The 26231-nt window shown below is 27.0% G+C and overlaps 1 protein-coding gene across 1 annotated transcript in view; it reads right to left on the bottom strand.

The window, feature by feature from the left end:
- The window catches only part of LOC129980596 (probable G-protein coupled receptor CG31760), a 283993-nt gene that overhangs the window by 102190 nt on the left and 155572 nt on the right, over window positions 1–26231 (bottom strand). The window contains exon 2 of the mRNA XM_056090977.1: window positions 7997–8189. Within this exon, the coding sequence (XP_055946952.1) occupies window positions 7997–8155 (159 nt within the window). The 5' untranslated portion in view covers window positions 8156–8189. The remainder of the gene's footprint in view (window positions 1–7996; window positions 8190–26231) is intronic.

Below are 26231 nucleotides of genomic sequence, written 5' to 3'. Positions count from 1 at the left end.
GTCTAAAATTCAGCTCGACAATATTTAAACTGCATAAATGAGAGACAGACGCTAATATTTAGGTCTAAGGAAAATTGGCATATAAATCCAAATAATAATTGGGACTGCATAAATGAGAGGCAGACGCAAATATTTAAGTCTAATAAAAATTGGCATATAAATCCAAATAATAATTGGGACTGCATAAATGAGAGACAGACGCAAATATTTAAGTCTAATAAAAATTGGCATATAAATCCAAATAATAATTGGCATTCCCAATTATTATTTGGAAGATAAAATCTGCTAACAAATTTAAATTTGGAAGAAAAAAAATGTAGTCAATCTTAGAAATAATTCATTTAAATTAAAAAGCCACTATTTAGGCTTAGTAATGATTGGTATCCTTATGCATTAATGTTCTAATGACTATCAATAATATTACATTTGATATGATTTGCTTTAATATCGCTTTGAAGTTAGTTATCATGAGTTGCATTACAACATGGACTTCGTCATTTAGAAGCATAACCTGAAGAAGAGGATGCTACCCCAGACTGCTTCCAATACCCCATTCACTTTCTCACCACACCACCAGGGGAGTATTTTGTATGTCCATGCCCTCAAAATAGAAAATATAAGGTATACAGTAATTAAAGAGAAAGTGAATAAAATATCACACACTAAATGTGTACAATTATTAAGACAAGCAGTCGGGAATCACATTTATCACATGCATATATTAGGCATGCATTTTCAAGTATTTTAGTACTACAGGCTTTCTAAGTTTCTTCTCTTGAAATTTAGGTGGGATAATATCTACTTACCTCAAACAATATGCCGTTTGCTTAAGATGGTTAAGAATTTAATGCTTAAGTTTCTCGTGTATGATTTGGGCTATATCTTATGTTTAATATAGTAACTTTAAAAATAATTTCTGACTTAAACCGACAATTTCACTATATTCTAAAAATGACTCACATTAAATATATCTTAGTGATGACATTTGCTGTAAAAGGATTTGAAAATGAAAAGAAAATATCTGAAATATAAACATTTACACATGGTATAGTTCGAAGCAAATTCCAAAAAGATAAAGGCAGCTTTTAAATTTTTTCATCGGCTTGATGTTGCCGATTTCAAAGAAGAATTGAAAAAAATTGTTAAGCTAGTCGCAGCAAGCTTCATATAAAAATAAATTAATTAATTAAATATGGGATCGCAAATTTCAAGCAATCAGGTGAGAACATTATTATTTTAAGTCATTATTTGTCTTAATTAAGTCATTAACCAGTTTAAACCGGTTTGAAACAATCACGAGACTTCTCTATCGCCTCTATCCCCTCCCTCCCTCTCTCTGTCTGAATATATATATAATTTTTTAAAACTTGCATTTTCAATTTTTCTAGCTGGCAAACAAAGTTTTGTAGCTCAACCGATTTTGAGATGAAATAACTAAAACAAGCAGCTATATCTCTCGATTCCATATTTGCCATCTTGAACATGATTGGCTGTTCTGGTCACGTGATTCCCTGACGTTTACTCATTGCAACGGAAAGATTATTTTGAGTATATTTTCGATTCATTTTGAAGATGATTGCTGCTTGGATTGAAAATATTTTGAATGTACTTTCTATTATATATAAGTATGACGGAAATGTGAATGTGCATGATTCATTTTAAATCAAAAATGATCTAGTAGTATCGGTATTTGCGGTTAATCAGAAATGCGCTAGTATTTATTTCTTGAAATATTTTGAATGTACTTTGGATTATGTTTAAACGTAACAGAAATGTGAATGCATATGATAAATTTAAAATGTGTTATTATTGTGCGTTTATATTCATATTTTATTAATGTATTAAATCCAGTAACAAAAGCCTTAATAATGTGATATTTTAAGTTATTTATAAATGCAATTATAGTGGCGCCAAACTTTTGGCGCCATCATAATGAAAAATAATTTGCGGTTACTGGTGCAAATCCACCTTTTGGTGATAATATCGTGTTGGCGAAAATGGCCAACAAGGCAATCCCAAAATACCCAGTTGTGTATAGTAAATACTAAAGTAATAAAATTAGTTTATTCATGTCAATCAATTTCTGCTTGGTTAATAATGCTTCAAATTGGAGAAATAAATTTTTGGCGACGAAAATTGGCGGAATTGGTTCAATTGTTGAAGTTAAGGGCACTGCCAAAGTTTTATTTTGGCATATATCTTGAAATAAAGAACAACAAGATGGCCGGCCCTTTATGAGTATTTAGATGTCATCAAAAAGGTTCGAAATATGCATAAAGGTTGTGGCTGGGGAGCTCTATCCTTGAGTTTTCTTCTCAGGAAATGAACAAAATATATAATGTTTTTTCGATTTCTTTCTAAAATGGAGGATCAATGAGCACAAGCAAACCATTGCATAAGCTTGCATATGAAATAAAAGTTCGTGATATCGGATCAATGATTGGAATTATATAACTGTTTGACTGCTTTTCGCTATTATTTTAAATATTTAAAAGTAATTACAAAACTAAATCTAATAATAAATTTGGCAAATTATCGAAAAAAAATCAAGTTTGGCGATGATATCATGATTTGAGTCTAACCACTTATTTACCATATAATATTTGTAATCAAATTACTCAATTAGAAAATATCACTTTAAAAAAATAATTAAAGCATCGGAAATTATTATAGAAGCGTGTGAAAGCAGGTAAAAAAAAATATATATGGATTAAAAGATGATAATGAAAATTACCTTTTATGCTTTATTCATTGCCTACGTGATTTCGAGCTTCAAATTCCCCTAACCAAAACAACATTATGTTCTCACATAATAATAACGGCATGCATTAAAATAAAAATAAACGACACAATAAACAGTAGTTAAGAGAAAAATGTCTTGAAAGGAGATTATTCTGTCAACTAAATTGAAGTAATGCAAAGTGTAAGCATCTACAAAATCTACAAAAAAAAAGCACAACTGCTTTGTGAGTGACAGTGAATGAAGAAGTAAAAATTGAAAGACCAATAATAAGAACCCGAAGGAAAATACGCTGTTATGCTTTATTCTGAGTGGTGTGAGAATAAATATTAAAATTATTATTAAATGAAGATTTATGTAAAAATGGGGTTTCAGCTTATTTTCATTCTTTCAGAGAACATTTATGCATCTTTCTAACTATTCTTTAAAAGATAACTTAAAATTTCAGAAAAGAATTTACATATTTGACAATCTTTATTACAGTATAATATGATATGTGATACACTAGACTATATAATAAATAAAACATATTATGTGATCGCAATAGATGTGATATAATACACTATGTAATCGATACAGTAAATAAAAATACAGCGGACTCGCGTTTTATCTTAAAGATTCAATACCGAAGGCATTTAAGGAATCGTCAGAAATGAATGAAGTAGAAAATGATTTTCGCTCCCTCCCCTCAGAGTTCAGGTGATGATTCTGTTTCAAAGAAATCTGATAAAGATTTGAAACTTTCAATAAAAATTTTAATAGCTATGAGAAATAACTACATTCCTTTTCGTAAAAAGAGCACATTCGGAAGGATATAAAAGATTTTAATTTTAAAGCATTCCAAAGTTTTCATTTTCATTTGAGTTTTCAAACAAAAATATAGAAAACTGCAAAATATATAACACAATAATGTTGTAGATATAACACAATTTTTTAACTATTAGAGAAAGTAAAACATATTTAGTAAATAAATTTTAATTGATTATGCTCGATATATAACATATTTTTCCTTTCATAATTTCAAAGCAACCTAAAAAAATTTCAACTAAATATTATTCAAATTCAGGAAGAAACACATTGTTTTTTTAGCTTCTGTTAGAGAGCAATTCATCTCACTACAAAGTTGATATTTTTCTGAATCCAATGGTATTAAACTGTAATTTTTATATAAGTTGCCATATATATCAAAATTCTAAAAGGAAAAATATGTTATATTTCGTAAATGATAAATTGAAATTCATTTATTAAATATGCTCTTTTGCGTTGAATGTTAAATCATTTTTAATTTTAATATGAAACATCAATATTTTATTTTGTCACACATTCTTTAAATTTTTTATTACTTGATTGAAAACTTTGCATTTTGTTAAAAAAAAAATTCTTTGAAAATAAAACCTTTTATATTGTTCTGAACGTGCTTGTTTTTTTTACTAAAAGGCATATAAGTATTGCTAATAGCAATTAAAACGAATTGATGAAAATCTCAAACCAGAACTAGGTTATCTGTAAAACAGATAATCCGAAATCATGTTCATACATTTCTGGTCAGTTTCCTAAATGTCCTCGTATCGGAATATTCACTTTAAAATGTGAGTTCAAGTTAATTTTTAGATGATAGAAATTCAAAGACTGTTCGCCAAATCATTCAAGAGAAATTTGGAAAAGTGTCTAAATCCGAAAGGATCCCCATACTTTTGGGCACACATTTGCGTCATGGCGATAATTATTTTATATTGAATTACATACTAGTATAAAAAATCTTACCATGGTACTTAAACTTAACAAAATATACCTATTTTGAAACAATTATTTCATAGTTTACATATCTGAAGTCGTCGTTATTCAGATTCGATTTCTATCACATACTTGAGTATGAGTGTTTTGTCAATACATGTTAACAAGGTGTTCTATATCAAGGCTGAAGTCTGATTTCCACATTCTTATAAACGAAGAACACAAAGAATAGCGAAAATGGTTTCCCCAAAATATTTTCCTATAACCTCTAATAAAAGTGCTTTCTCCGTTCCTTCCCGCATGAAATTGCAGAATTTTTGCGCGGCATTGGCTAAAAATAGTTCATTTCAAATAAACGATTAAAAGTTTTTGTATAAGTAAGAAATTTCTAGCTTCTGGAATTAATGCAAAAATAGTGATAAATCACTCAGGGTCCTATCTCCGAAGTACTTCTGCATAAGAGATTGGTGTACGTACTACTTATAATTAGGTGTCGATTACATTTCCCGATGTAATCTGTAGCGGCGACTTTGTCTTCTAGTCACCCCGGATACTCAAGCAGGGTGAGAGAATTTTATTTTCTGGTTGCAGCTTATTTAAATAAGAGAAGGACAATATACATACTTAAACCTTATGTTTCAATTTTAAAATGCACACTTAATTTAGCTAAAGCACAAATGAGTGCTATATAAATATTCAAAAATACCACTGTTATAAATTTTGCATTGGGATAAAATTGACATTCAGGGTGTACCTACAAATTTCTAATTAATTACTTGATTGGAAGTGGTAAAGAGAGATGCAATTATTCAATCAAGAATTCTCATCTGGATAAAGAGAATAGGTAATTTCTCAAAATTTGGCAGCTGCAGAATAAATAATGATGTGCTCCGGAATAGAAGATGTTGCTAAAATTAACTGTTGCAGTTCTGCGTAGTAAATAATGTTGCTTAAGGAAAGAATTTAAGAACTGTTAACAGGTAGGCAAAATACTCTTAAACACAAATATAATGGTATTAAATATATAAAGTAATTAATTTTATCTTTATCTTACACGAAATATGCAAAAGAAATGTAATGTAATTCGACATGGTAATTTCTATTAATCTTCCTTTTAGTCTTCCATTATTTTGAAGAGTATATTTTTGGAATTTTGTTTGTTTTTCTATAACACAAAAATAAATAATTATCACAGAGATAATAATTTTCGATAACACAAAAACGCTAGTAGCGATAAAATTTTGTATATGCTTTTAATGCAAAAATTATAAAATTTTGTTAACTTTTAAATGAACATCATCATGAGAAGTTTATCTTTCTGTGAGTTGTGTGTATATATGTGGAAACGAAAATTTTGACTCTAGAATATTTATTGTTCCTGATACTTTTGTTTGTTTGCTTATCCGTTTCAGATAGATATGTTTGGGAAAAAAGAAATTTACTTCTTAAAGTATAAAGAGCGCGGCGACTTGCAATGATCATCCAATTGCATATTTTTCTGAATAAAATGTATTATTCTAATGCTTCAGACTTGGAAAAAAATCTGTAACATTCACTTAATTAAATGCTTTTATACGTCCCTTGTAAAAAATTAAATATATTATTAAGAAGTTATTCTCTCTCTGCTGAGATATCTGGGTTACTCGTTTGTCCTAGAATTATACTAACAGGAAATGAAAGTTGAGTCCTATGAGCTATCACTAATAATCGCTGATCCTCCCTTAGTAGGCAAGTTCTGTTTTTAGAATGAGGGTAATTCGATCGACATCATTTCAATTCTAACCAATGAGGTAAGAACTACAGTGGTGATGGTGAGAGGTAAATGTAAAAATCTAATGCAAAGGTAAAAATTTAAAAGAATCAATATAAAAAAATTAAGTAAAATGTGTTATTGTTAAAGAAAATTCAAATTTGTTTCTTAAAAGGTTATCAATCAACGGAGGCACGGTTATATTAATAGAAAAAGACGTTTGCGTGAGAATGCAAATTCTTATCAATAAAGAATTTTGTAAAACCGTTGAATCTTAGAACGAAATTCTTTAGGGTCAAATAAAAAAAATAAGGATGATAATGATACAGAGCTTTTTAAATAAAATTCCCTGTTATTAATTTTGTTGTTACTCCTTTTTTCTCAACTAATACAATAAGATTTCATTATAAGGATGAATAATGTAATAATTGATAAAAAAATTATTTTGTGGGAAGGCAAAAACAATTTACGTTAAAACTCATTTCCTCTAAACATTTTAAATTGAAAGAAAATTTAAAATTAAGCTTCATATATATATATATATATATGATCTAATAAGCTAACCTCATTTCAATTAATTTAATCAGATGAAATTTGAAGAAGGAAATTCTCTAAGAAAAAATCATAACATAAATTTTCTGGAAATACACCGAAACAGGAAAATTAACTCGAATTTTTATCAGAATTGTTGCTATAAAAAACCTTTTATTTGACTACTGCAGAGAAACAGCTTATTAATTAATGGCGTATTATCTGATGTAACGTAACTATAAAAATGGCAAAAAAATGAATTGTGTATTTTTTATAGTTTGATGTTTGTTTAAATGGGCACAACTAATTTATTTATTTATTAATGAAATTTCATGCTATGTAATTTATTTATTTCTATTCTGGATTCTCAGACCAAGTTATTACAACTTCTTGAAACGGTTATTTTTATCTTTCTATTCTTGGTTTGAATTAAAAACTTTCCATGGAACCGGTGATCTGTTTCTTAGCATTATGAGTATTACTGTTTGGCAGTATTTTATATAAAAAAATTATTATTTGCTGCACAATTTTATCAATATCATTGTTCCAATATTCATTATTTTAAGGAAGATATAATTGATAACGAAATTGATAACGAATTGATAACGAAAATTGAAAGACGAAATTTTATTTAAATAAGAGTATCCTGAAAAAAATCGAGCTAATTTTAATTCGACTTTTCTATATATCATCTATACTATACTATACTACTCATCTATACATCTATACTATACTATACTACTCATCTATACATCTATACTATACTATACTACTCATCTATACATCTATACTAAGACTATATATCATCTTGGGGGGTTCATTTTACCGACAATTTGAGAGAAAGCACCCGATAGGCATCCACAGACGGGGGTGGTCCAACAATGGGTCGATTGGGATCGTAAATCCGTGAAATCATAGGTCGTCGGAACGGGGCTTAAGTCGCGACCAAGCAACTGCAAATTTTCAAGCGTCCATCATTGGAGAATTTCTTAAACATTAAAAAGCGTTAAACTAAAGAACTTTGTGCATGTTTGATGTCTATCATGTGAAAATGAATTCATCTTTTCATCTTAGTGATTCCACTGTTGATGTACATTTCAATTTGGTAATAATGAAATGAATATCAGTAAAAGATTAACACATTGAAAGGCTACATCTTATTTTTGAATCCAGTAGCTGGTCAACTCTATTAAAGTCTCTAATAATTACACATTTTTTGAGACATCAAATTTCAGACTTACTATTTGGTAATCGATCCTCGAACTGGGAGACAAAACATACACTTTCGGTGGCTTCTGCTTACAATGGAGGCATCCTTCCACAGTCAGGGCAAAGGCGGCTGACCACAACGCCAGGCACATCAGGTAGGGCTTCTTCGTGACGTCATGCAAGGTGACCATCACGTCACTAAGCGTACAAACCACGTGTACATCGCTGAAAAAAAATGAAAAGAAACTATTATAGGGATAATCTGAATTTAAATACAAGAAACATTACTTCAGATTATTTTATTTTCGATACTTTTCCATTTCCGAAAGCTGTAAAAAAATCGCCAGTCTGTTAGCAATTTTTTTTGTTGGCGATATGACGCAAATAATTTAACTGTCGCCAACGGCCCTGGGAAACGGAAAAATACCTTATATGCGATAGGAAAAAAAAAATTAAGTAAATTACATTTAAAAAAAAAGTACTTTTTACAGTACCAATTCACTCTGTCGAATCGTTCAAAAATAATAATAGATGACATATAGAAATAAATGGGAAGAGACCTCGTAATATTCTTTCTCGCCATAAATATTTACTAAAGCACCTAAGCAACGTAAATTTAAAAAAAAAGTATCATGTAATATCATTTGATCGTATGAAAACAAAGTAAAACAAAAACTTATATAATTTTGACAAATTATTTATTTTCTACATTTTCTTTCACCTTCTAAGATATATAATATTATTCAGTATCGGAATATTGGGATGTACTTTTGCGGCATTTTTATATTATCATTCTGCAATAAGGATATTTCTACCGAAATGGAATAATAGTTTATTTTTCATATTTTTACGAATTTGAGAATTCTTTTCAAAACTTTTCTTTTTAAGAGCGTTTATAAACAACTTTTTCAAAGCAATCATTGATATTTGTGAGACTGTAAAGAATGTATTATACCTTATAACTACATGTGTTTTCATATTTTTTGTTTAGTTGACTGTACATAATTTCTTTATTTACTTTCAACAGTTTAAAACTCTTATAAACCTTTCAGAAGGATCATACTTTGTGTTTATCTTTTTCATTTTCAAATACGGAGAGAAAAATCTTTAAAGAATGTTCAATTAAATTATTTAAATTAGTGTGTCCATGGAAAAGTACGAAGAATTCTACGAATTTAATCATACCATTGATAAAGGATATTTTTTTTAAAAAAGTTAATGTGTTTTTTTCTAACTATATCTTAGAAAAGGCTCTGAAAGCAAATATTGTGAGAAAGAAAAGGAGCGGAAAAATTTCCTTGCAGACTTCCGATAAATTCTTTTCATGGAAGTTATGCATAAAAAAAATGCGAATTTAAAACAAGAACTGCTTTGAAATTCTGAGAAAAAACTGTTTACTCTAAACGGACAAAGGTGTCTGGACACAGAAATTCCTAGAACTTTCTCGGATCCGCCATTTTTGGTAATACAGTTCCCTGAATCTTCTATCGATAAATGCTCGTGCCTATCATTAGAATCGATTCTGTTTGAGCATCGATTCAAGGCGAGTCTATTTTTCCGAGTTTCGGGTAATCAGAGAAGAGGAGTTGAGGACAGAAAAGGGATGGAAATTTTTCCATTTTATATAGCTAGAAAACGTTGGGAATAATAAAACAAAAATAAGAAGGACTTGAATTCGTTTGCTGTAGGCGACCGACTCTCGGGGGAAAAGTTTTTGAAGGGTGTAAGTTTTAAAGTTTCGGAAGTTTTATAGCTTTCAAGAGAACTATTAAAATCTCTGTCATTAGTTATGGGATCTCGTGTCTCGACTTTTTGCATAACGATTTTCTGAATGTGCTTAGTTTTAAAAAAATATGTTGTGAGTAAGTTTTATGGTTCAATTCACTGGTAAAACAGGTTTTTTATTTTAATTTTATGATTTTGAATTGTCATGAAATTGTTATCCAAGAAGAAACTGAGTCAAAGAAACAATTAAAACATAAAAAAAATATTCCAACAGTTTATGTAATTATAAAAATTTACAATTTAAGTATACCAACATTTCTTTCCAATGGTGGATTTTTGAATCTAATTATTTAATTAGATTCCAAAAGCTTCTTGGTACTAAATAAATTTTAGTTTCTTTACAATTTTTTGAGAATAAATATCAACATTTGTTTAACTATAAGATGTTTTTTTTTTCAATTGATTTCTGACATTTTTCCTTGTTTTAAGCATATTGCACATTTTAAACTATTACATACTTGCTATTAAACATAGTAAACAAATGTGAACGAAAATAAACTGAACAAATGAGAAAGAAAACTATATTTTTTGTATGAATTAGCTTAAATGTTTTACTAGTTTTGTTTTAGAAAAAACATAAAAAAATGTTTAAAATCACTCTTTCGAAGAAAATATCCTTCTATTTTCAAACAATTTAGCAAATTGTATTGAGAAAGGCGTTCATGATTTTGAACAAAACGTACTATTTTACTCGTATTATTTTATAAATAAAATGCTAAAAAAATTACAGATAACTTTCTTTTTTCTATCCTTTCAAAAGCGCTTCCCTTTGTTCATTTCTGAAACCTCTCAAAAATTTTACTATTATTCAATGAAAATGTAAATTTAACGGTTAAGAATATTAAAAGCTTTTCCATTTTACAAAAAATGAAAGACGTTGGCATATGCACGTGATCAATTCACGTGAAAGAAATAGCAACCGATGAACTATGTAAATGCCGTGCAAACTGTTTTGTGGCGACTAGCTGGTTCCTCGAAAATAGGGATTACGGTTCATTTGAATTAAATTTTTTATCTGTAACTTGAACACTATATCAATATATTATAGTATTTTTAAGCATTAAATTTTGACAGATATTTAAGCTAAATTCAGTTGTTTTAATACCTGCTTTGTATATGAATCTCTTTAAAAGAGGTGATCACATAATGTTACACGTTCGTATCATTTAACATCTAATTACACGTTGTTACATAACTAGCTGTCGCTTCACTTTCTTTCTCCTCAAGTAGTATACACATTTGTTTATCATAATAAAATGGTTAGCCACATTGTACTTATATGACTTCACCTAACACTAAAATTGCTGAAACGAGACAGACCGATACAAATTTCATAATTATCAATCACAATCTTTCTTCATATACTAGATATCTTTAATACATTTTTACCTAATATTTTTAAAATTTTTAATAAATTCAACAAATAATTAGATGAAACAAATTAAAAATTCAGACAAAAGAGTAAACATAACTTTCATTCCTTGGTTTTAAATTTAAAAAAAAAAATACCATGACCAAATATTTTTAGAAATAAAAAAAATGGTTTAAGCTTCAATATAATAATAATAAAAAGTATTATTGCAAATTCATAACAAAAGTATTTTTAAAAAACTGTCATAAACTGGCAAAAATTCCTCGATTATATTTGTATCATAAAAAAGGATCCCCCCCCCTTAATTTTAGGATGATGTAAAATATTCTTTTTGAGTAACAATATTTCGAAAAGCTATTGGAGAAAATTCCCAAAATTCCACTTTTATTTTACCAGTTAACTGTTTTTGCAGACTATACTCGTCATGGAAAAAGTAAAACATTTTGGGTTATGACGAGTTTATTCAATGACCATTATTATATTTATATATCATTCTTTAATTATTATATTTATAATTAATTATTTATTATATTTATGTAATACATATTGTAGCAGTTGCATTACTCTTATCTTCACTTTTGGATACTAGATGGCGATGCCTGATTAAGCCATCCCATAATGCATTGCGATTGTAATTAGGATGAGATGATATGCCGTTCTGTTAAGTTTCGCTCGTGAATGTATTGTCTTCTCTCCGTGTTTGTGTTTGTTTAGTGTGAATGCGATTATTAAAAGAAATGTTCCCAAAAACATACGTCCGGTTGCTTCCTGCAAGGATCATAATAATCTACATTCCACTACAATATATGTTTATGACAATTTAGATACGGAATTTTCCGAAGAGATCGAAACAGTTAACTGATTAAATGAGTAAAAATTCTACTTCAAAATAAAAAATAAAAAAATGTTTCGTTGTGTATATTTTTATTTCAAGGTATGTTTGTGCTAAATTTAAGTTATTTTGATTTAAAAGCCTGTCCTACATAAAGCCAATAGAAACGAGCGCAGACACGTGTTCTCTTTTATTACTCTGACAATAAAATTAAAATTTTAAGATCAATATTCAACTAATTTTAGAAACCGAAATTTTTTTAGAAATATGCAGATAAATAAAGATATAGTATTTTAAAAATATGAATATTGATATGAAAAAAACGATTTTCTTTAAAAAATCAAAATGTCGCATTCAGTAATGATAAGTTGAAAAAAGACTGTATTAATAATTTTTTAAAATTTTAATAAAGTATAAAAATAAACAAACATTTTAGTAAAATATAATAATAAATATTTTTTAAAAAATTCTAATAAAGTATAAAAAATTATAAATGTCAAACACAAAATTCAAATTCTCACAATATTGAGAGCAAATCAAAAAGAAAGAAATGATGAATCTGGCTTGAAGACTTTCTCAAGGTCACCGTCAGGCAGGGATTCAAACTAGGATTTTTTTAAACAGGGACTAGCTAGATACAACCGGTATCACAAAAATAAAAGACAATAAATTACTCAATATCAAGCAAATTATTACTTCCAAAACCAAGCCAAACCACAATAGAACAAACACAAACTACAAGAGACCACTCAATCATAAAACCAAAAAATATCATTAAAATATGAAAGCAAAGCACATACCAGTTGCAACCAAAATTCCAAAATGATAAAACACCATAAAAAAGCAAAGCTATCAGTGCAAACGCACCACGCCAAACTGCATTCAACTTGGACTTTGACATTCATTTGGAGTTTTGCTTGCAACTGGTATGTCCTTTGCTTTCATATTTTAATGATATTTTTTGGTTTTATGATTGAGTGGTCTCTTGTAATTTGTGTTTGTTCTATTGTGGTTTGGCTTGGTTTTGGAAGTAATAATTTGCTTGATATTGTATAATTTATTGTCTTTTATTTTTGTGATACTGGTTTTATCTCTAAAGCCTCAACTTCCGGGGATATTTCGGGTCACGAGGGGTCAATATTTTTGAACGAAAGTCAGATCTCTGACAGAAAAAAAAAATCCATAGTTTGAATCTCTGCGTGAGGGTGACCCTTGAAAAAGTCTTCAGACCGGATTCATCATTTCTTTCTTTTTGATTCTTTTTGCATTAAACTTAATTCTAATTTCTAATTTGGTTAAGTTCATCTGTGGTTTAGTGGTAGCAGCATTAGCGCTCTCTAAATGCAATGTATCTTTATTAATTTGGTTCAGAAAAAATTTACTTTTTATTGAATTTCATAATAATTGCATTTTGGATTAATTTCTTGCAATATCGACAGAATATTTTAATAAGTTGGAATAGGAAGTTAACTTAAGTTGAATTTAAATGTTTCACTGAGTAAAATACTACTTAAGTTGAAGTTAATGTTAGATGAAATTGAAGCGGAATTTTCGGAAATAATTGAATAAAATCATGATTGAATTTACACTCAATTTAGATACTTGACTTCCGATTTTGCAGTAACTGCTAATTGCCAAATGATGGCAGATTACTTGAAATATATTTTAATCATTTATTCAGGAAACTCCAAGTATTGATTTCTGCGTTGACTAATTGCTATTCTGAAACGGAAATTCGGTACTGTGTTAATTAAAATAAATTAATTTGACTGAATTTCTAAGAACGATATTAACAAATTTAAGTGCTTTGACATTTTAAATGCAGAATGAATGGGCTTTAAGATATTTTTGCAAATTCATATATAATATATTTTCTCACAACCTGGAATTACATTATCTTACGTAATAAATATTTCCAAATATTGCGACTGCCTGTACTTATGGTACTTGTCTTTGTCCTATAAAGATAATAATAATAATAATAGTTAACAAATATCTTCTTGATAAATTCAAAATTTCGATTCCAAATTTTTCAAAGCTTCACATGGATATAGAAGTAGAAGAAACTGCAATTTTTCATTAATGCTAGAACAATTTTCACACCTCAAATTTAAAAAATACTCAAATTTAAAAAATATATATATTTTAATTTTCTGTATAAATGCATTAGCGCTTCACTTTTAAACACTTTATAAAAATCAATATTTTTTCTGACTAATAAGATTATTTTGTAATATTTTAATAGACACAAACGATATAAGAATACCAGAAGGATTTTTTTTCGATAATTAATATGAATTAAAAGTCTAAAAATTAGGAAAACTCCCCAAAAGAATACGAAAACATGACTAGTGAGAGCAAAGATCTATCAAATCAATTTGAAAGCAAGTCACCTGTAGTTGGCGCAGACAATCAAAGTTCAAAAAAAGAGGGGTGCTTGTGACTTGAATATTTTTTTTATGCCCAACTAAGTGATTTAAAATATAAAGTGTCTCCTTAAACAAATGCACGATTTTAAAGATTAATAAAGTTAGAAGAAATAAAACGAGAACTATCAAGGAGCGAAAGAATAATAAATAAAATGATGCCATTTCTGTAAATGATACGACTAATTTAAATTGATTATATGATTTCATAATAAAAAGTATTAAAGGTCAAAAAATTTCCATTTGGATCCATCTTCTTTAAAATTCTTATATTAAGTGTTCATAATAATAAGATTAACGAATAAAAAACATACTTGATTTGGGGTTCATCTTCTTTTAAAATCCTTCTTATATTAAGTTTTCATAATAAATAAGATTTAATAAATAAAAAAAAAACATATTTCATTTGGGATACATCTTTTTTTTAAATCCTTCTTATAGTAAGTGCTCATAAATAAGATTAACGAATAAAAAACATATTTCATTTGAGTTACATCTCCTTTTTCAATTTAATAATAAATAAGATTAACGAATATCTTCCTTAATAATAAATAATATTAACGAATAAAAAGCATATTTCATTTGGAATACATCTTCTTTTAAAATCTTTCTTATATTAAGTATATACAAAAAAAAAAAGATACACTATAATAGTCAAAAATTGTATCCCAAGGTTTTGATAAATCTTTAAATGTCATGCTTTATTATAATAACGAAAATATTTAAAAATTTATAAATAATTGTTTTGCTTTTCTGTATAATAACCGAAAGAAGCCCGAAAAATCCGAAAAGAATCAATATTTTCTGAGACGAATAAATTCTAGTATGAAGAATTTGATTAAAGGAATAATATTCAACACATAAACGATATACGAATACTAGAAAGGATACTTTTACTAAAACCAATAATATTTAAGTTTAAAAATTGGAAATAAATCTAAAAGAAATACATAAATAAAACGAAAAGCTCTCTTAAATCAATTTGAAAACAAGTTACTTACAGTTGTCACCGGCAATCAAAATTCGATGGAGGACAATTATTTGTGAATTGAATATTTTCTTATACTCTAGTAAATGATTCGTAATATAAAATTTTTCTTTACTTAAATAGGATAATTTAACGGTAATCAATAGTGAAGTAAGAGAAAGAAAATAATCAAGCTGTAAATTGAAATTTTGAAAATATAATAGAATTTTTAGCACAAGAATAATTCTTGGCTCTGTTGAGTCAGTCTATATACCATCCTTTTGTCTGGTTAAATTTAAATAAATCATTCACTTTGAGAAAATCGACAATTAAATGGATTATCAAAAAGATTTTGGTAGGATGCTTAACACAATATTAAACATACTATAAAATGCTTGATTTAAATTAAAATATAAAATTCAATAAATTTATAAATGGAAAACGGTAAAAGCATGATTTATTACCAGTCAATGGGCAAAGAATTTCTGGAATTATCTGAAAGAAATGTATCCTTGAAAATATTATTATGTCCTTTTTTCTAAAAATAATTTAATGGAAAAATATTTTTTAAAGAATTATGTTATTGCTATTCCAGTTAAACTTATGAAAAGATTTTAAAAAATAACGGTTATTTGAATGAATTTCAGGTTATCTAATGTGCAAAAGTAAATTTAGATCGTCTTGTACTTCGATTATGAATTAGATACCACACTGTACTTTTAAGATTTCTAATAATATGAAAATTCTAATCATTTAATAACATTCCAAGCCATTTATTTATTTATTTGTAACCCACAGTCTCTCTACGTATCCTAAAAGTTTAAAGATCAAAATAGAATGACAAGGATAGAAGAATTAATATAAATATATTATAGTAAATAAATGTAGTAAATAATTTTTTAAAAATCTCCATTAGAATTAATGCATAACAAACACTGCATGAGATTACTCAATCAATCATACAAAATGAAAATACTAATTAATACATGGTAAAAACTCTGATAACACTCACAAAAGCTATCGTGGGAATTTAACAGCGAAAGAGAGCTTTGAAATTGAAAGAGTCAACTAATTCCTTAAAGTATTCTGCCCATTTTCTAGATAATTAAAGTTCAAATCTCTTTCCCTAAAGTGTTTACTCTCCTGAAAAGATGTTAAGCCTTACAAATAAACAGATTAGATGAACTTGCGCAACCAAAAGCTTTGAAATGCACAGGTGAAATTCTATTCGATGCATTCTATGATCACATTGGAAAGTTAGAAGTCGTTTATTTCGTTACAGGTTTGCAAATGGTAAAATTTACAGATTTAAAATGAGCAAAATAAGCTTTCAAGGATTTAAATCAAAAACAACTTTGCAAAGGCATCCTGAAATTTTTTTAAATTTCAGCACCATTTTAAAGATGAATAAAAGAATCTTTAAAATCGTGCTGAAATAGTGCTTACAAAGCAAAAATGAAAATTGCTTTTTTCTTTCACATTTAATTTTGAAGCTGAATTGATTTTAGCTTTTTTCATATATAAGGCATATATGAATCAAGAAGGAAAAGTAGGGTTTGTTAGTTATTAGAAACTAGAAGATATTCCCATCTAGATTAGATATTGTCATGCTAAAAATACCTTGGATATGATTATTACATATCCATATATCGAAACTAAAAAAAATTGCAGTAAAAAATTCTCATGTTAATTTTTTAAAAAAATGTTGTAATATTAAATGCCATACACAGTAACAGAGTGCTTAAGAAATTAAAAATTATTATTTGTAGTTTAAATTTATTAATTATTAAATTTTTTAATAAAAGTTTTGTTGCAGTGATGAAATTAAAACTGATTACTAAAATTGATTTAAAACAAACAGTGATTTACTTACAGGAAAAAATGACATGCCAGATACAAAATAAATATAGTGCTGAAAGAACATATTAAAATATTATGAGTCATCAGACTTCAACTCATTAACCTTTGCTTCAAAATAATAATAATAATTTCCATCAATCCCTTGAAGATAAAAATATAATGAATTAGGCAAGGAACCTCAATCTAATAACATTCATAACAAATGGAAATTTGCCCATTTCTTTTTTTAAACATTTTATCGTACTTAATAGAATTATCACAAACGCTTCTGAGCTCTATTCAGAATAAAATGCAACCTCACATATTAAAAATTGCAAACCTCATCGATCTTTGGTAAATTGAGCATAAAAAATGTAAATAAAAGGTGAAGTTTACAATCCTATAACTAATTATTCTTAATTCGTACGCATAAAAATACCAGTCTGAATCAGTCGCCAGATGTTTAAACAATGTATAACCATATTGCGAAATTCAACGCGAAAGATTTATTGGGGATCAGTGAATGAGTACAATAAATATTTTTTTAAAGCGGTGATACTGTATAATATTCTAAACAAAAATACCATATATATTGGTATAACATTTGAATTTGTCATAGGAAAACATTTTATAACATTTTGCGTATTAATTCATAAATTTAAATCCTGTACCATTTAGTGTTATATAATTTTCATTTAAGTCGTCTGTTGCATCCTTACATTTTGTGAATATTCTCAAGCGCATGAGCAATAGACCCATAAAATGGGGATTGAATAAGAAGTCTCAAAAGCAGAATAAAGAAACGAGCAATATTCTACAGTTTCTTTTTTAAATATTAAACATATCCATTCATCCGGGGAGGCATCTCCAATATGGGGATCAGAGGTTTCCAGTATGTTGCTTCCCACCACCTAGGTGATACTGAAATGGCATGGAATTCAACTACAACTACCGATGACTGAACGTGTTTCCCACGGGGAGGATTGTATCGTGGCCGGTAATGGCCCTTAGGACTCAACATTAGTTCTTGCCAGTGCTATGGTGACGTTCAGTCATTCAGATCTTTTTCCGTGTGCTTTCTGGATGATAGGTGTAATTGTTTATGATTTACTAAACATACCTGATATGAAGAAAACCGGCCAATCCATATCGGATACACTGTTAATTACTACTAATAATTAATTAATTTAATAATTAATTATTAATTTAATATAAATTGAAAATAATCATAATAAAACACAATCGAAACTTCACTTTTGATTGAATTCCACAGGATTAAGATACTAATTACTTTATTTCACGTCAAAAGTATTTTACTATTTAATTATTACTATCACTTTTATTTAAAGTTAAGGCTTCCAATTATTTTTTTTCAACTGACTTAGTCGTATAAAAAGATGGTCCATATATATTTTAAAAAAATAATTCACTTCTTCCGGTTTATTTTTCTCTTCCACCCCAATAAAATCTACTATCATACATCATGCAGCAAAAAGTCTGGTGTCTTCCAGTTGCTTCATTTTTTGGCACTCGCAGTTCTTCCGATGACGTTCAGATAAATCCTCCTGTATGTATCGGTAGAAATAAAAGTAGTATATTTTCTATTCCCATAAGCGCTTTTTAGAACAGAAGAATTGGCTCTTTTCCGGCCACATCGATTTAACACCTTTCAGGAGACTTTTCGGAATGTCAAATAAATAATAATAATAAAAATGTGTTTTTGTGTATGAAATGCAATCATTGTGCTCCAATTCCACAAAGAGAGATAAAATGTCGCGTGTAATTTTATGGAGAATAATGCCAAATTTGTCACTTCAACACGTCTTAAGAAATCGCGAAGGACACGGCTGAAAAACGGCAACAGTTTATCATTGCAACTTTTCAGACATTTTAAAGAAAGTTTCTGGAAAGAAAAATGGCAATGGAATTGAACTTTTTTTTGTGTGTGAATTTTTATTTCTAACCATCAATGACCAAAGTGTTAAATATTCAAGAAAAATTTCACCCTTTATTATTTTTTTTTAAAGTTTTCATAATTAAAATGATTGATAAATATGCTTTTATTTCTGAAGAATATCCATGAGTGCAATTTTATGGTAGATTAGAAAAGCACCTTTGTTATCTGATTTCCTACAAAGGAAATCCGTTCTTTCTTTGTAAATTGTCATTGTACGAACGAGTGGAGAAATAATATCAGCTTTTTGCTCATTGACTGCATTTTTTTGCAAAGCTGCTGCGTACAGAGAAGTGAATACGCGATCCTCATATGTCATTAACCCCTTCGCTTACGGATCTACCGAAATTCATAATCAGATGGCACAACCTATTTAGGACATTTATTGTTATTTTAATAACTATAATAATATAAAAGCATTTGAAATATTGATGCACTTTTAAGTTATTTTTACATTTTAAATTACTTAATGCTTTTCCTTAACTGCAGATTTAAAACTAAGAAATTCAGTAATTCGATGAGCCAGTTAGGCTTGTCTTTGCATGAGAAAGGGTTAATAATCTATCGAAAACTGAATTGTGTGTCTATGTTTATTGTGGAAAATATATTTCCTGTTTATTAAAGTAATCTTCAGTATTTGGTGAGCTAACCAATAAATTAGGAGATTAGTCGTAAAAGTAACAACAGTTTTTCAATTTATAGAATATAGATATTTGAAAATGTCTCGTTGGGAAAGATGACGATGAGAATTTTTTTTTTATTTTATCTACTGAAAGTCATTAAACATCAGAAATGTTAAACGGAACAAAAAAAAAACACCATTTAAAAAAACCTTTACCAGACAAAATAATGGTACAATTATTAATACAAGTCTTAAAAAATCTTATTGATTTTTAGATAGTAAAACAACATGAGCCAGTTCTAGCATATCCATAAGTTTTTTTAAAATTTCTTTTGTAAATACTCAAATACCGAATGACAAATGAAAATTACTTCATCTAAAAAGGTATAATTTTGCTCGTGGAATGTAAAAGAAATTGTTAAAAATTTATTAAAATTACCCATGACAAAAATGCAAGTGATTCCATAATAAATAAAATAAAATAAAACACTATGTTCATTTATAATTCTATTCAAAATCATTCTCTTTGCTAGTTTTGCAATTCATTGAAACATAACTCAAATAATTATTTGAGTTATGATAATAATATAATTATAATTAATATTAATTATAATTAATAAAACCTATTTAATTCACTCTTTTTTATAAAATATAGACGTGAAAAATCAAAACTCACTCACTCCAATAATCACTCTTTGACAAGGGACTAATGTATTTCTTCTAATTCTAACATGAAGGCAAAGGTTTCAATTCATAAGGTTAGTGATAATGAGTATATGACATGAACATATTGATAGAAATAAGTAATAATTAATCGTTTTTAATACCTTTAAGAGAGTTTCATGCCTAGAAAAGTTCTTAAATATTCTCATAACAATACAAAATTTTCTTCAAATCCAGTAGTAAGCCCAAAAGTATTTGAATGCTGCAGATTATTTTCCCTAGGTAGTTCTGATAATTCATTACTAGAAGTTCAATTTTATTGATATCAAACATTTTAACTAATTTAATTCTTCAGAAGTATTTCTGGAGATTATAATATTCATGCATTATTATAAAATAATGAAATTTCAAGATTTTCACCATAATTTGTTTAACAGTCGACAATCTGCTTTAATATGGCAATCATTCGCAATTTTCTATTTAAAGACTTACTTTGGTAAATAAATTATAATTTTCCCACTTGTAATATTTCATAAAATTTTTTTATAGTATTAAATACTTTGGCATGATAATGTTTATAAACGGAATACTAATCGTAAAAGTGAGTAATACAGCACGCATAATTTAAAAAACATTGAAAACGTTCATTGGTGCAGTCGGTGGTGTATTGGTGTAGTATCTATCTGCAGTATTGGTGTAGTATCTATCTGCAGTATTGGTGTAGTATCTATCTGCAGTATTGGTGTAGTATCTAATCTTGTGTATTATTATATCTGGTAGTAGTTATTCAATAAGAATTTTTGTAAAACTTTTTATCAAATATTAATCGACATTTTAGTGCTTTTACGCGGCGACTTTGGAAAATTTTATCACACTATGTTTTGCGCAATAAAATTTTTTTAAAAAATAAAGAAAGATTTAGCATTATTAACTTTATATCCGTAAAATGTTTTCTTCAAATTTAATAAAGAGTTCCTTCAAATTTAATAAAGAGTTCAAAATATTTATAAGCATATTCACTTACAATTTTCATTATTTTAGACACTCCACGCGCTTTACGATGCTATTAAATACATTGTTTAAGTATTTATGATCGTTATCGGATAGTTAAAAGCAAATTTAATTATGCGAATTCACTAAATAATCAAGAATAGAATAAATTAATCAAGTCTGAAACATTGTTATGTTACAATGTTTCGAGAGAGATTAAATCGTCTTTAGACATTCTCATTTTCTGTGTATTAATAGAATTATGAAATAATTAAATTTCTTCGTTTTAAAATACTAAGTATAGTTGAAAAGAATAAAGGTAAAATATTTCTGTTTCGTATTAAAATATTCGAAAAGCTTTCCTTAAATTATTTATTAAGAATCTCATTATTTTTTGACAGAACAATTTTATTCCATCGAGTTTGAGATTAACAGGAGAAGTCTAAATAATATGTAAAATGTTTCATATATCCAGGTAATTTAGCCATACATAATCATTTTTTCTTTCTCAAAATTTTGTTCTTTAAAAAAAATTATAATCAACAGATTCAAACATCCATATTTTAATTCATATTGATAATTAAATTTGATTTACAAATATATTTATTTATTTGTATAAATATAGAAAAAAGATTAAGTACGTTATTAAAAAGTGATGAAAAATAGCCACATAAATAAATAAAAAGATAAATAGAAATCCTATTCCACATCCAAAATGGACATTCACGATTTTCCGAAGCAATTTAAAAAATTTTAAATATGGAAGTAAAAAAGAATATTAATTTAAATAATTTATATTTTAATTGAGTAATCTCAATTTTAAAACTTAGATAAAAATAAATTAGTTTAAGTTCTAGCTCAATAATTAATGGATGGAAAAATTATGCATATCATCTTATCGATTGAAATTCACATGTGAACCGATTTCTCCAACCGATAAAATTTTCTGACACAATTTTTATTTGATATAAAATTTCATAATACATAACATCATCAGTAGTTAGAAGATATTGATAAACTATTCAAAAAACATTGCAAGTAGTTATCAGAAACACTACTTCACAGTATATTTCTTATTAAGAAAAATTTCCTATCCTCAATTACTTTTTTATTATCAATTTTAATTTTAAATTATATCTCATGATCCCTAGGTATTTCATTGAAACTCTTTATTCTCACGACCATTTCTGAAAAATGCTGCAAAATAAAACCTTTTACATAGTCTCCCACTATTATTTGGGCTGACTTCGCCGATTTCGTTTACTAATTCATAATCATAACCAACCAATTAAGTTATGCAACAGAGATTTAATTGAAATTAAATTCAATCAATATTCTTGGCGAAGTAGCTGTTTTCCAAAGCTGTTAATATATATTTAAAATTATTCAGGAAAACCTAGTAAAATAATAATAATAAATACCTTTCGGAAAATTTTGAAATAATGAAGTAACATTTTTTTATTTTATTTTGAAATGTATGTGATATTATCAAATTCTGAAAACAATAAGCAAAGAATTGATGCTTAGCAAAGAAAATAAAACATTAGAATAAAGAAAAATATAATCAAAATAAATTGTCACGAAAATGGAATAATAGATTAATAAATAATAGATTTTATTTTCAGCTTGATAATAAATTCATTGCATAGCTAAAAACGGTTTTCATTAAAACGATTTTAAATAATAAATTTGAAAAACTAATTCCAATAGAAGATTGTTTTGGGAATAAATACAGAGAAATGCCCTAGTTTTCATTTCAATAAAAATATTTTCTTCGAAACGATTTCTTCTCCTAGAAAAGTCGTAAAGAATTTTACGGCACATTTCTTAAGCGTAAAATTCTGGCAAAAAACTTTTCAAATTTGTTTTATTGACAAACGTTCAACTGAAATCAGAAAGATGGGAAATTGGAATAAAATAAAAAATAAGATTTTAACAATGCTTTTGAAACAAATCCGATTTATCCTTGAAAAAATATATTTCTGACTTTAGAAAATATTGGAATTCAAGGGTAATTTGAGATGCATTGGATTGTAATTCCCTTCAATTCGTGTTCTTGTTCGGAAAGGGAAATGAATATTCTATAAACATTTATCTGGTAGATAAATGTCAGACGATTCTACTCTTTTCGAAAAGAGCGGTTTAACAAAATAAATATGAGTAAGAACAATAAATAAATGAAACTTTTCTATATTTCATTAATTTATTATTCTTTTAGAATAAATTAAAAAACAAACTTCGATTAATAATTTTAATTTTAGATCTATAAGATTGCAATTCTCTTCAATTCGTATTCATGTTTGAAAATTAATATTCAAATATCTAGTAAATAAAAATCAGAGGATTTTCTCCGTTTCGAAAACAGCATTTAATAAACAGATTGATATGAATAAAAGCAATAAAAAATGAAGCTTTTCTAGAATTAATTCTTCTTTTATATAAAATTATGATTAAAAACATAACTCTTTTTGATTTTTTACGAAAATTCTAGTGTTTCTTTGTTTTTTTAATTATATTTGAATTTTGTTCATTTAGATTTGAATCCGAAGAAGTGAGCGAGATTTTGAAATATTATAAGAAATGACTTTAAAACCAAATTTATATTCTTTTTAATGAAATTTAGGGATGAATTAAAGATTGCACTTCCATATATCCAATCGCATATTTTTGATTTAATATCATGCGATGTAATATAAATACATGAAATATTTAAAATATTTATAAATATTTATTATCAAATATTTAAAACCTAACGGTAATCGATAGATTTTTTTCCCCGCCGGACAAAAATTATTAATAAGAAAAAAAAAGGCTATAATAAAATTTTTAAAAAATTAACCCGTAAAGCTATATTTCGAATCGTTTAAAAAAATTTAAATTGTAAATATTGAATAAAATTTAAATTTTTAAAATTTTTTTAATTAAATATCTTAAAATTGTTTATTTAATATTTAAAGATATAGTCAAGCGAAATATGTATTACTCACTGCAATTGTTTATGATGTTAAAAATATCTTTTAAAATATAATAGAGCCTACAATAAAAACTAGCCGCGTTTGGCGGCAGTTTGGCCACCGAGTATTTCAGTTTGCTAATATAATTAAGACCGAATAAACTGAATATTGGATTTTTCACTTTATTAAAAGGATCTCTGACAAAGCCTTGTTTTGAAAGTAGCATAAAACAGAAAATTTAACTTCGACTTATGAATTTATTATAGTCGCAGATTGTGTACTGCATTTAGAAATCTTATTAAAAATATAGATAAGATTATAGAAATGAAACTAATATCACTACAGAGATATTTTTTGAGTTTAAATATGTTAGTTTAATATTTTGAATTTAAATATCAATTTTTTTTAAATATAAAAGTTTTTCTTGTGAAATCATAAATTTTGGAAGATATAGTCAACAAGTTCCATAGATAACTGGTAGTAATAATTAATCTGGTGATAGTTTATTTCTTTTTCTTGACTGCGTATTGTTAATAAATGCAATTACGTTTCAAATATAAACAAAAGAAAGGACTTTTAAAAACTAATCATACTGGGTAATTTTTTATATGAAGTTGAAATAATTTAACACGCATTTTATCGGAAATCAAAATACTTTATAAAATAAGTAGTAACCTTTTTATACTTGAAATTTGCCCTTTTGGTGGAAAAAAAAGAAATATATGTAGCCATTTTGTCTCCAGCAAACTAAGCTGAATATCGTTTCTCATTTCAACAAAAAATTTTATAAGGCTCTTCAAAATTTTCATAAAATGAAAATAATATCAATATCAGTTGTGGATAGGAAACACATAGTTGTTCCTTGTAAATGATTATTTAGGAAGGACTAAAAAAAAGTTGCTATTCGAGCAAAATTAAATAAAATAAAATAAAATTGTTTAACAATTGGTGGTTTTCGATTTCGGGAAAAAAATAGATGTTTTTAAAGCGCATCAGTGCAAGAGCCAATGAATTTGCAATAAATGATGCTTAATGGACTTGGAACATTTTTTTATTTTAAATTCGTGAAAATAAAAAAATAGTTATAAGACTATAGCTGATATATTTATCTCATTTAAGTCAATTTTTTTATTAATACGAAACTTTTTGTTAAAACTTTCATTAAATTGTTAGATATATAATTTTTCAACCAGATATATAAAAGCAATTTATATTGAGAAACATTTAAACTTACTCCTAAATATTATTTTTCTATAATTTTTAAAACATTTAATAATTTGCATGATACCTTAATCAATATTCATAAAGAAATGTTTAAACTATTTCCTAAAATATAAAAAAATTCTGAGGATATAGTTTATTTAAATATCGCATACTCTTGGGGAAAAATTAGCATCATTAATACCTGTATAAAGAAAACAATAACGTATACAAAAAAAAAGAAAAAAAATCTGAAAATGCTAATGTACATGTTAGTGCTAACAAAATAACTTCTTATCAAAATCTCTAAAATCTTAAAAATATAATCTTATCTTCAAAAAGCTATTATCTGTCGTTAACGGATGGCAAAAGTTATTAAGCAATTTTCAAAAATGTTTATCTTTAATGAGAATAGTTTTCCGCTTAGGGAATTAGGGTCATTTACTTCGAAGAGGATTAAATTTCTTAAGAAAACGATAATTGTTAATTTTTTCTTTGGCCACATTTATTCAGAAAAACCAACCGAAATTACATAATAAGTGTTTAGGCATCATAATATATAATTCGATACTCAATTTCTTTTTCCTAGAAATGGGAATAACGGTAATAAGCAAAAATATCACGATTTAAACAAAAACAAATAAATAAAAAAAATGTTTCCCT

This window comes from Argiope bruennichi, chromosome 8, assembly GCF_947563725.1.
Source record: "Argiope bruennichi chromosome 8, qqArgBrue1.1, whole genome shotgun sequence".
Lineage (NCBI taxonomy): Eukaryota > Metazoa > Arthropoda > Arachnida > Araneae > Araneidae > Argiope > Argiope bruennichi.
The sequence above is the reverse complement of the archived record's forward strand: the minus strand, read 5'-3'. Positions and strand labels throughout refer to the sequence as shown.